The sequence below is a fragment of the Malaclemys terrapin genome, chromosome 1 (assembly GCF_027887155.1).
Source record: "Malaclemys terrapin pileata isolate rMalTer1 chromosome 1, rMalTer1.hap1, whole genome shotgun sequence".
Taxonomy (NCBI): domain Eukaryota; kingdom Metazoa; phylum Chordata; order Testudines; family Emydidae; genus Malaclemys; species Malaclemys terrapin.
This window is the reverse complement of record NC_071505.1, coordinates 203,065,690-203,082,919: the sequence shown is the minus strand read 5'-3', so window position 1 is coordinate 203,082,919 and position 17,230 is coordinate 203,065,690. Positions and strand designations below refer to the sequence as shown.

Sequence of the window (17,230 nt, the reverse complement as noted above, 5' to 3'; positions counted from 1 at the left end):
CAGCACTAAGGGACCAAATCCTGATCCAGTTAAAGTCACTGAGAGTTTTGACATTGACTCTAATGAAACCAGGTGTTGGCTCCAAATCCCTAATTTTGGTCAGTATTATCAGTCTAAATTGACCTATGAATAGAGATTGTATGGGGTGCAGTATCTTCCCCAAATAATGCTATTAGTTGAGCCATGAGTGTATTAAGCAGATATTCCTAAAGAAGTATCAACAAAACCTTTAGCACTCCTCACCTATCGTATTCATTATGTCACTTTATTTTCTTCCAACTTAATCCTTTCTAAAATTGTCCCTCTGTTTGTCCCCTTTTGAACTACCATAGTTGTTATGAGGAAAAATGATGGGCAAAGCTTAATGACATACACAATTGCTGTATAAAGTTGATGTATACAATAAGCTGGAACTATGTTCAGTAAATTGGATTATTGTAAATTTTTTATAGAATATTTCAGCAGGCACTTAGATACCATAGTGATCAGTGCAGTACTGTACAAAAAACACATTCATATATACCTATGTGCTCTGAGAAATATAGATGTTTGAATTATTATTGTCCATGTATCTGGAATAAATTAAACTTTTTGTTGGGTAAATAGTGAAATTCCTAGGACTTTAATAGCTCTTCCCTGTATTTCTCTGCAGAGATTGAGTAAATCAGATTCCATCAATTACATTTGAAAAAGCAAGTATGTAATCTGCTAACAAGTCATCCTAAAAACTACCTTGATTTAAAAATGATCTCTAGTGGGGATTTTATCTTTAGAGTGTGTTATTACTGCTCTTTATCTTGGAGCTTTATCTTCAGAAATTATCTTTTCATTTGGTTTTGTTTAGTAGTTCTAACACAACACTACTGTTGTCTGTATAAAGCGTTCTCTTTAGTTCACAAGCTGACAAATGCTGAAGGTGAAGTCCTGTCAATTATGTGGCTATTTTTTAAAATCCTGCTTAAGTGTAACTCCTTAGAGCGCAAAAGACTACCACATTGTATAACCTCATAAAACAACCCCGCCATCCTCCCCTGTTTGGTGTTAAGTTGGCAATTCACAATACCATGGTAATTTACCATCTGCTAGCATATGGTCTATTGCTGTTTTCTTTACATTTGCATTTAACAATAGCATCCTGTTTGTTGTTGGAAAATGTAGGTGTACTTGAGCAGAGGTGCTGGAACAATTTGTATAGTGGGGATCCTGAGAGCCATTGAACCACCCTGTATATAATGGAAACCACTTCAAACCAGAGCGTGCAGCAGCACCCCTACTTCAAGCACTTATGTATTTGAGTATGACAAAAAAAATTAAAGAGCTACTTATCTCATAGGTTTAATATGTTCACTTGTTTTTTTCTGCTCATCTCTCCAGGGAAATAAAAGACAGTCCAGAAAAGATGAAAAGGATGCTACAAATCAGGCATATGAAAAGAGTACACAATATTTTGTCCCATTGCTTTTCCCAACCAAATGTCATCTTGGAAGAATGTTCAGAGCATTATCATTTGTCTAATAGATGGCTAGAATTCTATGTTAAATCCCTTAGAGATCAAATGCATGTACACATGATAAAATATATTCTACTTCCTCTTTTGTTCCTGTTGCTTGACAACAATTTTCCAATGCCTAATTTTACTGTTATACTTTATTTAGTGATACCTTTGAATTTAAGTGTGTGTTTGTGAAATAGCAGTCTAGGGCAGTTCCTTTACAGAAGCTTACATTCTTCTTTGTATGAAAATTTCTCTGAAAACATTTATACTCTACATAACCAAACACCATATATTTATATCTCATTGGACCTGGTCCTGTGAGATGCTGAGCAGGGCTGAAAATAAAATTGAACTCTTACCGGGATGGGTGCTGGCTCTGCCTCTCCCCCGACCCACTCCCAGAAGGGGCGAGGCCTCAGGTGGAAGGGGCAGGGAGGGGGGGGGGGTCAGCATCCCCCAGCCAGCCCATCCGCACTGCCCAGGGCTCCAGCAGCAATTTAAAGGGCCCAGGGCTCTGGCCCCAAGCCCCCTATATCCACCTTCCCTCAGTGGCTACTCCCAGTCTTCATCTAGCCCCTTTACTCAGAAGCAAACTGGCCACTCATCATTGGCTAGGGGGTTGGACCTGCTGCCTTTTCCTGTAGCTGCAGAACCTCCTTAGGCCTTCCTGCCAAGCCTCAGCCTGGGAGGTAGCCAGGGCTGAGCTCCTCTCCTCAGCTCACCCTCGCCCCAGGTACCTTTTTCTCCTTCAGGCAGCCAGGTCCATCTCTCTCCAAAGCTGGAAAGAGACTGACTGCCATCTGGCCCTGTAGCCCTTTTATAGGGCCTAGCCTGGCCCTGATTGGCTGCCTCTCTGCCTTCTCTGATTGGCTCTCAGCCCCAGCCCTCTCCAAGGGCTGGCTTTTAACCCTTTCAGGACCGGAGTGGGGGGACTGCCCCGCTACACAAGGCTATAGCTGTGTCTCTGTTAATTTGCAAATCTTACATGCTTGCTATTTTTAGACATGCTCTTTCATCCATTCCAGAATATTTTAATTTGGGAGCATTCTCAACCATATGTAGTTAAAATTGAGCTCTGGATTATATTGCTGATCAGTGCTCTGTGGTAACATTTTCTGCAGGAAAAACACTGGGTAGGGATGGTATTTGAGATTGTTAGTCTGAGATTACACAGCCCCAATTAATTAAAGCCTATAGCATCGGGGGGTGACAGAGGGATAGAAGCCAACTCCAGAGCCCAGAGGCACCTCACACCTCCGGGCTGCTTCATTTGCAGCATCATTTCCCAGTCCCAGTGGAAGAACTGGGAGCTATGCTTTGCCACTTCCCTTGGTTAGGAAGCGAAGCTGGAGCTGCTGGGACCTTCTGTTTAGGGAGTGCATTGTTAGAGCTGGGTGGCGACAGGCAGCCATAGGAGGAAGTTGCGGGGCAGTAGAACAAGAGTATTCTGGGTCTGGCCTTCGTCTAAGTGGAGGACTGTGTGAGGAACGGAATGGCCTAGGAGAGGGGAGGCTGGAGGAGCCACTGATGTTTGTTCTCTCTCCCTTAGGATGATCCAGGATAAGGGGAGTTTGAAGCAAGGTGACTGTAATTTTTCCTTTACTTGCTCAAGTGTTGAACTCTGAGGCAGAGTAAATGGATGGAGGCCATCCCTATAGACCCAACTCACTTCTCTCACACTGCCTGGTAGCCATGGCATTAGTTATGCTCCTTTCATGTTTTTAAGGCTTTGTTTGCAGCCCTAGGTCCTAGAAATTTACTTTTTGTTTTTCTTTAAAAGGCAAGTTTGAGTGAAGAAGTTGATGACTTTGGTGCTCTTTGCCCCAGGCAAGTGAGATACGCTATTATAGCACACTAGCAGTTATGAGAGTGTTGGACTGTCTTTCTCAGCAATTATCTGGTTCCCTCACCAGGGATAAAGTGCAGCCTGTGGTTTCAGGTTGGAATCACGATTAGTGTCTCATAAAAGAGAGTGGCCCTCTTGTTGTTGTATTGTTGCCAAGGCAAGGGACGTGAGTCAGAAGAAAAGAAAAAAGGGATCTGACATTTTTTTAAAGAAAAAAGTAATGTTGCCCCTTTTCAACCTAAGCAGCTAGTCAAATTGTGAGGCTCTGGGGATTTTCCAGCTAGAAATAGAAATTGATAGTCTGTTACTCTCTTTGATGCAATCTTGTTTATTTACAAGAAATGCACAAAGTTCTGCTTCTCTGAATACAGGAGAAATCAAGAACAAAAGGAGCAGTATCTGAGCGTGCAGCCTCTGTAATCAGCAGACCCAGAAACACTCTCTCTAGCTTTTTCCAGGGTCATACTGTGCTCATATGCTATTGCTTGGCTTTCTTGTTTTTTTGCCTCTCCCTCTCTTTGTCTGTTATCAGTTTGTGTGTTCTGCCTTTCTCTTCTTACAGCATCAGCCAATCTGCATTAGCAGCAGTGCAGTGCCATTCTAGATGGTATCACTTGAGAATCAATACTTCTGGGAATGGTGTAAAAATGTGATGTGCTTGCCACTGTTTTGGAAGGGATGCAGATAGTAAAATACTTCTACTGCACTAAAATAGTTAGTTGTATACCAATCAAACGGAAGTAAATTGTGGAGAATTAGGCCCTTGCCATCTTTGTAACCGTGAAGCCTTCCAATCCAGACAGGAGGCCTCTGGTTTCCTTGGAGAGCCCACATCTCACACCCTTTCAATTATGGCTTCTGTTTTGGGACACCTGAAAGACAAAAGAGTGAGCAGTACATTCCATGAAAAGGTTTGTGAAACATTCACAGCTGCTGCTGGCCTGGCAGTAAGAGACAGGGCTTACGAGGCTTGAGAACTGAATTTTGGTGTCCTGCAATGCAGCACACTGTCATTAGACTACTGGGCTGGCCCCAGCCCATCTTTATGCTGGAGTTAGCTCGCCTCCTTAATACAAAAATGTTCTTCATTTTACAGCTATTGTGCATGCGATAGCTGCTTCAAAAGCTCCTTCTGCTGGGTGTTCAGAATACTTCATTATGAGATTTCAAAACAAAGCCTTTTGAGAGTACGGCACAAATTTCAATTGCTATTTTTGACATTGTTATAAAATATTTCAAGAAATATATGGTTGAAATCATTTAGATCCTGTATTAGAGTAACATCAGGGAGAAATCTGATCTGTTAAGTCTATAGCCAGTAACTTTTACATGCATAAAACAAGGCTTCCGGTATAATGCAATAAATGCAAATGTTACATTCTAGAACAGTGGTTTTCAACCTTTTTTCATTTGCAGAACCCTACAAATTTTTGAATGAGGTGCAAACCCCTTTGAAAATCTTAGACATAGTCTGAAAACACCTAATGGCCCATGAACCACAGGTTGAAAATCACCATTCTAGAACTATGATCACATAAATTATTAAATAATAATACTTGGCACTTACATAGTACTTTTTGTCATAGATGTACACAATGCAGTACAACAATATAGTTGTAACAAAACAAATCAGGCAGCTTGTATGGTACACAGTACTATATAGTAGTGTTTCTCAAGGGGGGAGTCAGAACCCCCAAATGCAATCATAAAGGTCATGAGTTGTTGAAAAGTGTATTACAATCTTAAGCAAAGCAAATCTCTCTCCCCCACTCCCCACACACCTTTACCCTTCAAGGTAAGTATTCTCTATCAACCTCTATGCACGCGCATGCATGCAAGCGTGCACACACACACAAATGAGATAGGCTTAACATTGTCCTCACTGATACTTTTTTTTTTTTTTTTTTTTACTCTTTTATGGTAAATGTATAAGGGAATCATGAAAATGTTTGACTTTGAATAAAGGGTGTCCAACCTGAAAAGGATGAGCAAATCTACCATCTGGTAATGAACAGCCAGAAGGGTTAAATGGTCATTATAGACCAAACAATTCCCGGTGGGTTTTTAGTAGGGTTTTATTTATTTACTGAATGAGATGCTTGGGTTAAATTAGTTGGGAACCTGTTGCTAAACACAGGGGGTGTCTTCATGAAAGGAGACAGGTACTCTGGACTGACAAAATAGACAAATGGAGAGACTATGGACCGAGCGTAGTTAAGTCCTTAAATGGTGTATTTAAGGGTGATTGAGAAAGTAAGAGTGCTAGGAGATCACTTCATCCATCACCAGAAAACAGTAGCTGTTTAACACCACCCAGCAACATTACTCAATGTTTCAGAAGAGAAAAAAAGCCTTTCCTACTCAACTGAAATTGCATGGAAAACGTAGGCAGGCAGATTGTAATGATCTGCATTGAAATGTAATGAGGATATTAAGATTAACACGTCTACGGTTATTAAAGATCCCATAGAACTTTTTATATCCACATAAATCTAATCTGAAAAATAGCACTTGCAGAAGTGCAATGCTTCTCACTGCCATTCAGCTATTGCCTTAAAGGGAATAATGCCACCTACTGAATGACCAATGTGTATTAAATCTGACAGCCTTTGAAGTGGCCTGGGAAAAACAGTTTACCAGAATTACAACTACCTCAAAGACAAGGATTTGTATGGATTACCAGAGCATTTCTCTACTGGCCTTATTTTTTTCGCCATCAAACATCTCACAGATGGTTTGGAGTTGGTTGGAGTTGGTATATAGTTTATCCTTCCTAACAATTTGCAGTTGGTGCTTCTGTCTATTTTTTTGATGTCTCAAAGGAAAATCACAAATAAAATGCAATACTACAGTAATTTCCAGGAAAAAAAATATTAAAATGGAGTTAAGATTGAGAGCATATATCAATAATTTAGGATAAAAACATTACAGAGATGTCATTTTCCCAGGCAACTGTGAGTCGAGATTAAATTTAAAAGAAATCCAAGTGTGTTTATGGAAATGCACATTAAATAACCCAAGCATGCTTAATTCTGTCCTGTAATAATACCATGCAATGATCATATGGTTGTGTTTGAGGTCCAGGATTAAATGACACTTTTTTTTGTTTCTTTTTGTTTTTTTAAAGACACTGTGATGGAGGATCTGAGGACAAGCCCCTAATTCATATTTCTTTTCAAAAGAAAAATTGTTTAGGATTCTTAACACAAGCCTAACTGAAACTGAGGCTAGGTCTATACTACCCGCCTGAATCGGCGGGTAGAAATCGACCTCTCGGGGATCGATTTATCGCATCCCGTCGGGACGCGACAATCGATCCCCGAATCGGTGCTCTTACTCCACCAGCGGAGGTGGTAGTAAGCGCCGCCGACAGAAAGCCGCAGAAGTCAATTTTGCCGCCGTCCTCACAACGGGGTAAGTCGGCTGCGATACGTCGAATTCAGCTACGCTATTCACGGAGCTGAATTTGCGTATCTTAAATCGACTCCCCCCTGTAGTGTAGATGTACCCTGAGAGTAGTTATCAATGGTTTACTGTTGAATTTGGAGGACATATCCAATGGGCTCCACAGGGGTCAGTTCTGGGTCCAGTACTATTCAGTATTTTCATTCATGACGTGGATAATGCAGTGGAGAGTATGCTTATGAAATTTGCAGATGATGCCAAGCTGGAAGGGGTTGTAAGCACTTTGGAGGACAGGATTAGAATTCAAAACGACCTTGACAAATTGGAGAATTGATCTGAAATAAACAAGATGAAATTCAATAAAGCCGAGTGCAAAGTACTTCACTTAGGAAGAAAAAAATCAAATGAGCAGCTGCAAAATGGGGAATACATGGCTAGGCAGTAATACTGCTGAAAAGGATCTGGGGCAGGGGTAATCAATTAGTTTTTGTCAAAGTCCAGATTTCTTGGTGAAGGCCCAGACTCCAGAGAAAATAATAATAAAACCCAACAATAATAAGTAAATTTAAAAGATTTTTGGGGGTCCGTTCAAAAGAGTCTGGCAGTCCAGATTGGGCCCGCGGTCCACCTATTGACTACTCCTCATCTGGGGGTTATAGTGGATTACAAATTGAACATGAGTCAACAGTGTGATGCAGTTGTGAAAAAGACTCATATAATTTTGGGGTATTTTAACCAGGGTGTCAGGGTGTTAGACCAGGGAGGTAATTATCTTGCTCTACATGGCACTGGTGAGGCCTCACCTGGAGTACTGTGTACAGTTCTGGGCATGACAGTTTAAGAAAGATGTGGACAAATTGGAGAGAGTCCGGAGGAGAGCAACAAAAATGATAAGAGGTTTAGAAAACCTGACCTCTGAGGAAAAGTTAAAAAACCTGGGCATATTTAGTCTTGAGAAAAGAAGACTGAGAGGAGGAGCTGATAATCTTCAAATATGTTAATGGCTGTTACAAAGAGTACTCTGTGTCTACTGAAGACAGGACAAGATGAAATCTGCTTAATCTATAGTAAGAGAGATTTAGGTTAGAGATATTAGAAAAAGCTGTCTAACTATAAGCATAGTTAAACTCTAGAATGGTCTTCCAAGGGTGTTTGTGGAATCCCTTTCGTTGGAGGTTTTTAAGAACAGGTTAGACAAACACTTGTCAGGGATGGTTTATGTATACCTGGTCCCGCCTCATTTCAGGGGGCTGGACTAGATGACCTCTTGAGGTCTCTTCCAGCCCTCCATTTCTATGATTGTATGATAATCACAAAACTGAAAAGAATTCAGAGCCATTGGTGCAAATGCAGTGAACCTAAGGTGACTAGACTAAGGTGACACTAGCAAAAAATGAGTGAAGTCTATGATTATTAATAACCTTATTCGTTTGTATTGCAGAAACACTAAAAAACTCTTATCAGGGTTCTGTTGTGCAAGGGGGTGTACAAATATCACAGTCACTTTGAGCAGTTTGTAGCAGAGAACACTTTATTTGGGTACAAATGAGGTAACAGAGAGAGATTTTCCAACCGTTTTCTTCCTCTCAAGGCCTAAATAACACCAACTCCATTCGCCTCATTTTGCTCATCCAACAAGGGTGCATAACTTTTCAAGAACATTGCCTGCATACTTGACAGTTCAAAAAGCGTTATTTAAAATGAAGAGCTCATTATAAGTCCTATAGCACAAGTAGTTTATTTGAGACTGTTTGAAAGGAGCAATGGTAAGGTTATCATTAGTTTTTATTTCTGTTACTAGTCCTGTCAGGATTCATTACATTTCTTTTTTATTTCTCTGCCTCCTGATGTCACTTTTCTCTTCTATTTCTCGCTTCACAAGAGGGAAAAAGGATTATTTGTGAAATGCTTTTTTTCCTACAGACTACACCTGAATTAATGATTCAGGCAATTAAAATGCCTAGAAATGAACCTCTCTCAGCTTCCTTAGTGAAGGTCAGCCAGTAACAGATGTGAGTGGTAGAGAGGAAATTGCTAATGAACACAGGAAAGTGCATATCATTAGAGCCCTAATTAAGAAAATGTAAAACAGATTCCTAATTGACTACTGAGATACAAAGTCTGTTCTTGAAAAAGTACATCTCCTATGAAACAAATTAATAGGTAGCCACCTTTTCCTTCTAATGCTGTAAGGTGGGCCATCATCCAATTATTTACCAATCAATAAACACAAAGGCAGCTTTGACCTGTTTGTGGTGATAAAGCATTGCAAACGGCTACCCTCTAACCAGCTGTACAACCACTAACCACTTTATTTTCAGTAATGTTGCCTTGAGATAAGAGGTATGCACCCAGACATGTTGTGTGATAGGATGTTCCTTAACCCAAGTATCTCCTATACCAACACTTAATCCTCTACTACAAATGAAACAAACAAGAAAATGTAATGCGCCTTCCTCCAATTTAATACCTTCTCCCTTTCTTCTTGTGTTACGTTGCTTAAAAGCTCCTTACATGTTGTTCCTTATGCCTGGAACAGCCTGTCAGCATTCATCCACCAAGCCCCCTTGCTCCTCCTCACAATCCACTTTTTCTAAGAATCTCTCCTTTCTCCTTGTCATTAGTAACTGCACACTCTCCATTCCCTGGGCTGTTGTCGTGTGTCTCATCTTCTGCTTGTTTATCACATTTCACTTAGACTGTAAAATCTGTGGAAGAGAGAGCATCTCTCTTTCATTGGGCCTTACTCTGATCCCATTGAAATCAATGGGAATTTTGTCACTGACTTAGTTGAAGCAGGATTTAGGCCTGTATGTGAGACATGTTGTGTAATCCTACCACACTATATAAATGATTGTTATTGTTAATAACATTACAGCATACATTCTAGCATGCACACAGAGGCAATGCTCTAATATATGTGCCAGGATGAAAAAGAGGGAGCCGTATAACTTTTAAAAGGGAAAATTGTTATAACAATCTGTCTCTTTTGGTGTTTTCTGCTTAGATGTTGACCCCAGTACAGATCAGATCAATTTGCCAGGCTATATTAGAATCTGGGAAGCAGTATGCTGTGAAGAAGAGGAAACCATGCCCACTCATGTACTCTTATTATGGAACAGAATACCTTGGTGAGTAGAACACACCAACCACTTAGAAACCAAGGCATTGCTTTGACACCAAGATAATAGACCACTTAGAAACAAGACATTGGCAGGCAAACAATGTGTACAGTCTACTTTTCCTAACAAACAAATGGTCATACAGGTAAATGGACAGATATTGTATTTGGGCCACCTAAAATGAATGCAGTGATTAGTGCTAGTTATACACTGCATATTCCCACTAGGCTCCAATATTTCCCTTCTGCAGAAAAACTTGTAATAAGGGAAAAATCCATAAACTTTGTGAGACTCCTCACTGAGTTGGGGCCTTTGCCTCTTTGAAGCGAGGAGTTTGCAGCTGTTATGTATTTGTAAAATGCAGTAGAGAAATCTTTTATCTGCGCTTTAATTTTCATTATTCTCAAATGTTGCCACTCTATAGTGAGAATGAGTGAATTCATACTGAGTTTTTCTTTAAATTTAGGAATCTGAAAGATGTAAGTGGTAACAAATCTTTGAGTTGCATGTATAAAACCTTTACTCAACACAATATTATAACTGTCAAAACAAGACAGAACACCCATCTGCATCACACAGAAATTATTTCCAGTAGAAAGAGGCAGTGTGATGGATCTGTGAGCAAAAATAATTCTTCTTTTAACCATTTCTATTCTTTACAGGTGCAGCCCATGGCCTTTCATCCATCCTTCAGATGCTGCTGTCCTATTACGAGTACCTTCAGCCTGCAGATCAGGAGCTTGTATGGCAGAGCATTGACTTTCTTATGGACCAAGAACAGAATAGCAACTGGCCTCCTGAACTGGGAGAGACAATTGAGCGGGAGAATGAGCTTGTGCACTGGTGTCATGGAGCTCCAGGTCCTTTTCAAATTGATGCTGTGAAGTAGCCAGATGTTACCAATTACATGTTTTTCACACTAAATGATTCCATTGAGAAAATAACGTCAGGTCAAATTTTACTGATTTTTACCATTTATGTCAAGCAATTGTTCATGCCTTTTTCCGTTAAGCTTTTTTGTTTATTACTGAAGTAGGTGGAAGATCAGGCAATGAAGGAAGTTCCCAAAACACTTTGAGGCACTTTCAAATATGTTGCTACAAAAGCCATTAAAATCCAATAGTACAATATGTCATCTGATGATGACAGCTGTAATGCCCTGTACTCTCATACAAGAAGCCCAAGTATGATTTCTCTATTCCAAGCCCTTGCTCCCATGCATAGCAGGGACTTCAGTGCATGATATATACGAGTTACAAGGCAAGTCCTGGTTGGCTGGAGGGTGAAGGTAGCCTTAGTATACTGAAAGGGGCACAGCCAATACCAGACTTTTTAGTATTTATGGGTGGCCCGGGAAAAGTTTTTTGCCTCTTCCCCTCAAACATAGCCTATTTCTGTTTATTGCTATTGTACACTTATGCACAGATCTGACCTAAGGATTTTTTTATGGGAAGGGAAGTAGCAAATACGTCCAATGGCTGGAGATGGAACACCTACAGGGGGAGGGCTCTGAGTTGCTCTAGAGAATTCTTTCCCAGGTATCTGCCTGGTGGGTCTTGCCCACATGCTCAGGGTCTAACTGATCACTGTATTTGGGTTGGGAAAGAATTGGCAGAGGGGGGGTGTTCACCTTCCTCTGCAGCATGGGGCACGGGTCACTTGCAGCTTTACACTAGTGTAAATGGTGGATTCTCTGTAACTTGAAGTCTTTGAACCATGATTTTAGGACTTCCGTAACTCAGCCAGAGGTTAGGGGTCTATTACAGGAGTAGGTGGGTGAGATTCTGTGGCCTGCAATGTGCAGGAGGTCAGATTAGATGATGATGATCATCCCTTCTGGCCTTAAAGTCTATGATCTAGGAGTATGCACTAGCAAAATGTTAATTGTGGAATTTCCCCAAATTTAAGAGCTCTGTGGAGGAGGGGAAGCTTCTGTCTGAGTTCCATGCTGACTCCAGTTGAGGCTCTCACTCTTGCTTTAGCAGTGTTTGCTTGTGCTGTTATATATTGAAATTACTTCCCACCAGGACATAGTGGCTAACTGTTCTTACTGGCTTTGTAACCTAAACCTAGAAGATAGCAGCAAAAATTGACACAGTGCTCCAGTACCATTCATTTTGTTAAACAAAGTTCAGGAGCAGAGATCCATGTATTTTAAATATCTTCTTTTCAGATTGCAAACAGTGCAACATGATTAGAGCCCTTAACTGTGCATTCTGCCGAAACTTTATCTTTTTCCTGACGTGTAGGGAGTGAAGGTCCCTCTTTCCTGATCCTTCCCTGTGGGTGAAGGGAAGTGAAACCAGCTTTGTTCAGTTAATTTCTCTCTTGGAAAGAAAGAAATTTAGATTCCAATGGGAGTTTGGCCCACTGTGTGTGTGCTGGTGATATCTGTGTGGCAGAGGCCCCTTTGGCAGGCTCACCTGCCCTCTGCCCACATCTCCCGGCCAGTACTTCTAACACTACAAACCATGAAGAAATTTCAAACAGCCACAATCTCTCATTACGGAACAGCCGACTGGATGAAAGTTTCTTGCTTCCTCCTCAAAGGCGAATATTTCCCAACAAAATTATACAAGTTTGTGGTGCAGGTTGGGCAGTATTTGGTCCCATCCCAGGGACCGATTGATAGTCTGCTACCTCACAACTCAGCAGGGCTACAGCTGGATGACTTATACCATTAGAAAACAGGGGCTTTCCAGTGGGATACAGCACTTACTCTTAGCCCTCGGAGCACCAAGATATCAAGTGGTTAAAATTGGGATGTTTAATGGAAAGTTATTTGAGGTAGTTTTTAGAGCCTTCTAAATATTCTGATTTTCCTTTCCCTGGGAGTTCTCTATGTTGTGCGCTTCATCAATCATAAGTAATGCAGCCATTACTCAATACCACGCCACTGTATAGTTTGTATATGTCACTGAGAGCTATTTTTAACAGTTTTTTTGAGAACTTGAATTTTTTTAAAAATTCAGACTGTATTTGTATCTCTTCTCATGTAGCATCTGTCTTTTAGTTACTGTGAATCCAACTGCACAGTGATCACATGGAGATTATAACTAATAAAACTGAACCCCCTCTAAAAATGACTTAAAATGGCTTTTTCATACATAAAAAGGACATTACTGACAGTCAGCATCTCAGGATCTGCCAGGGCTAGAATAAAGTGCAATGTATCCCGTTGGAAAGGGAGTTAGTTCTCATTTCTAGCTCTGTAGAAATGAGAACTACTGGGTCTTAAACCTGTCATTGTTGCAAGACTAATTATTGCCCATCCTTGATCTTGGGTCAATGTGATTTGGTGGGGGAACTCCACATCTTTGGGAGAGAAGAAAATGTCTTGTCTTGTGGCTGGCTGATTTAAACACAAAAATGTGGCTGCTGTTTTAAGCTGCTCAGGGGTTTGGAATGTTAGTCCTGGAATGAGATCAGCTAGTGGGGTGACTGCATGTGAGGCTTTTAAAGGTGCATGATAAATCACATGACTCTGCTACCACCCTCACATATGTGGTGTGTACACTCAGGTGAATATATATCATAGATGAGAATATCCATATTATTATGTATTGATCATATAACATTATACCAGCTGGACTGTACTTATAAAAACAAAACTGATTTCTCTGCTGTTTCCCTAGGTATTGCATACCTGTTTGCTAAAGCTTTTCTGATTTCCAAGAAGCCCCAGTATCTAGACACTTGTATCCGCTGTGGGGAACTGACATGGCAGAAGGGCCTGCTGAAGAAGGGACCTGGAATTTGCCATGGAGTGGCTGGTAGTGCCTATGTGTTCCTACTCCTATATAGGCTTACTGGGAACTCTAAATACATCTATAGAGCACAAAGGTTAGTATTCTCACCATTCAGCAACACCTCACTTTGACTTTGGAGTTTATTATTATTATTGAGTTTGGTGAAATACAAAGAACACTCTCAGAACCTTGCATAGTCTATGACTACAATTCCTTCAAGTAGCTTAAATCTTTAAACATCCAAAACAGAACTAAACATGCCCAGAGACAGCAGAACACAAAACAATTTAAACAGGGACATTCTGTCTCTAGAGCCGAACATGCTAACAGATTTTACATTCTAACAACCTATTTCTTCCTCAGACTAGTCCAGCCTCTTTTTAGGGTCTGCATCCAAATAGGGCCATGAGCAATTGATTACATTAACTGATGAGGTGCTTGTAGTGGGACTCTGCAACCCTTTACTGGGATTAAACTCAAAAGGGTCCATGCTACTTATTGACTTTTTGTACCTCCTCCTATGGTTGCCATGGGGGGTGAGGGCTAGAGGAATGGCTCTAGATGGCACTGAAGTTCTGAATACTCAGAGTCCCCAAATATGGTTTGGATACACGCCCGCTAAGTATGGGACTAAGATCATAACTCATCTAACATAGACTATTGAGTAGGTGTCGTGTTATTGACTTTTAGCCATTACCAGAAGGGATTGGGCCTGTTCAGAAATACAGCAGTGAAGATCTCCATAGCCTATGAACAAATACCTGAGAATTCTAGCTCTTGCTACACAGCTGAGTGAAATGAACTGCTGGTTTCATTATATTGATTCTCTCTGGTTTTCACAACATGTGACACTGTCTGTCAGTACATAGAAGTGCAACTAAGCCAGGATCTTGCTTCTCCACATATTTTACACATACTCAGGCCTCATTCTGCTCTCAGTTTTACATCAGTGTAACTCCATCAACTTCCTATTTATACTGGTTTAAAAGGGATGAGGTCTATGTAGAATTATAGCAGGGAGCAGTTATTTTTAGTTCAGATTTTTTTCTGACTTATTGTAGCTCTTTTAAATGATGATATGTTTGTTTCCATTTTCCTTAGCAAACAGGAAATAAGTCATTGTGATTCCGGAACTATTATCTTACTTAAGATGCTGCTCATCTTATAGTATTTTGAGAGTATTTCACCTGCTTAATCATGTCTGTAATACAGGGCTTTTCACATCCATCCAGAAAGCATTGCTGTTCTGTGTCCTGCTGGGTCCTGATGAAACAAAGACCAATATAAAAACACTTTTTAAAAAAACCCTTCCATTTATACACTTATAAATGTTATACAGAGACACAAAAAAGCCTGTAGATCTCAGACGGGCACCAAGCATGTCAAATATATAAATACAGATTGGAACATTTCTGTTCTTGATCAAATGGACCTCAGTTTGGTGAGGGGGAAAAAGGTGTAAACAGATTTGCAGATAATGTCAGATAACTAGCAGACGTGAAACTACACCTCTACCCCGATATAACGCTGTCCTCGGGAGCCAAAAAATCTTACCGCGTTATAGGTGAAACCGTGTTATATCGAACTTGCTTTGATCCACCTGAGTGCGCAGCCCCGCCCCTCCCGGAGCACTGCTTTACTGTTATATCCAAATTCGTGTTATATCGGGTCGCGTTATATTGGGGTAGAGGTGTATTAATATTCTTCCTATTGAATGTGTTGACGTGAAGCCTTCTAATGACAAATGAACAGATACACAGGGATGGCACCAAAGCGAGTTGCATAAAGAGAGAGGTACTAAAGACTTCTTTTTTTGTCTTTACTGTTTCTTAGGTTTGCAGAGTTCTTATTTACAGAAGAATTTAAGGCTGGTTCCCGGGCATTAGAAAACATATATAGTCTGTATGAAGGCTTCTCGGGGACTGTGTGTTTCCTGATTGACTTGCTGCAGCCCAACCAGGCCGAATTCCCGCTCTTCAGTGTCTTTGTCTAGAGAAGGGTGTTCTCCAGTGCCACATTGGAACAGCCATGCACAGGGCACCTGCAGTTTCACTTATCTGTAAAGGGAGGCTATTTACAAAATAAGCCACATTCAGTGGTACCACTAATGCTAGCCTTAATTTTGCTGGGGGGTCAGGAAAAAGCCTAAATATACTGGGGTTTGGGGAGGGAAGTATGTGGTTTTTTAAAAAATTAACAGTTTAAAAATAAAAGGGGAGAATGAAGTGATTTTTCAAAATTGAAGTAATGTCTTCTGATTATTCAAATGAGAGCGAAAGAGGCATTAACAATCTTTAACGTGATGGTTATATAGAAAAACAAAATGGAAATCTGAACAGTAGGGACATGCAAGGGAAATAAAATGATTAGTCCAATGGGTTTTAAAAGAGACCCATAAAATAGGACATTATACATCTATGCTCTTGTAGGTGACACAGACAGGTCAATAAAGTATGAAAAGGCAAAATCTGAGATTTCTTAATTAAACATTTCCTAGTACTAGTACCACCTTCCCTAGAAGTACCTGTATCTTGGAATCTTTTCATTGCCATATGCATATAATAGCAGTTATACAGCTACATTCTGTCTTTAATTGCACATGTACCACATTACTATTGCAGTCAGTGGGGTTTCATGTATGTATTCATAAATTTGACCATGAGTTTCAAAACTGCGTGTGTGCTAAGAAACACTAATCCCTATCACCACCTTACGGTAGTAGTAATACTCCATCTTTTTATCAATATCTCTTCTTTCATGAAGAAGATCAACAGAAGCCATGTAGAAGACTTGGATCACTAAATTCTGTAGCAAAGGTCTTAGAGAGACAAGGTGGATGAGGTAATATTTTTTTATTAGACCAACTTCAGGTCAGACTTGAAGAAGAGCTCTGTGTAAGCTCAAAAACTTGTCTCTCACCAACAGAACTTGGTCCAATAAAAGATATTATCTCATCCACCTCATCTCTCTAATATCCTGGGGCCAACATGGCTACAACAACCTGCAAATAGAAAGGGTATAGAAGTCAAATGCTAGTCTCACAATATCAGATACTAGGTAATATTTCTTATTGCCAGTCATCGAAAAAACTGCCTTTAATCCATTATTTGAACTGTAGCATATATATGGAGATTGACAAAGTGATTGACAAAATAATTTCCTGATGAACTGGGGTGATACACTTTAGAAATACAAATTGTATGCAGACCTTTGATGGAAGCCCAAATACTGGGCTTAGGAGAAGGCTGATAAAAAGTTTAAAACTAAAGCCACTTATTTCTCTGGGTATGTCTACACTACGAGAGTAGTTCGATTTTACTTAAATCAAATTTTTGGAATCGATATTGCAAAGTCGAACGTGTGTGTCCACACTAAGGACAGTAATTCGACTTTGTGAGTCCACAGTAACGGGGAAAGCGTCGACATTGGAAGCGGTGCACTGTGGGTGCACTGTGGGCAGCTATCCCACAGTTCCCGCAGTCACCGCTGCCCATTGGAATTCTGGGTGGAGCCGCAAATGCCTTCTGGGTAAAAAAAATGTGTCGAGGGTGCTTTTGGGTAACTGTCATCATCCGTCCATCACTCCCGCCCTCCCTCCCTGAAAGCGCTGGCG

General features: G+C 40.5%; 1 protein-coding gene across 1 annotated transcript in view; it reads left to right on the top strand.

Annotated features, from left to right (window-relative positions):
• The window catches only part of LANCL3 (LanC like family member 3), a 40,971-nt gene extending 25,110 nt beyond the window's left edge, over positions 1-15,861 (top strand). The window contains exons 2-5 of the mRNA XM_054016489.1: positions 9,754-9,877; positions 10,531-10,728; positions 13,504-13,711; positions 15,451-15,861. Coding sequence (XP_053872464.1) covers positions 9,754-9,877; positions 10,531-10,728; positions 13,504-13,711; positions 15,451-15,610 — 690 coding nt within the window. The 3' untranslated portion in view covers positions 15,611-15,861. The remainder of the gene's footprint in view (positions 1-9,753; positions 9,878-10,530; positions 10,729-13,503; positions 13,712-15,450) is intronic.
• Positions 15,862-17,230: the final 1,369 nt, after the last annotated feature.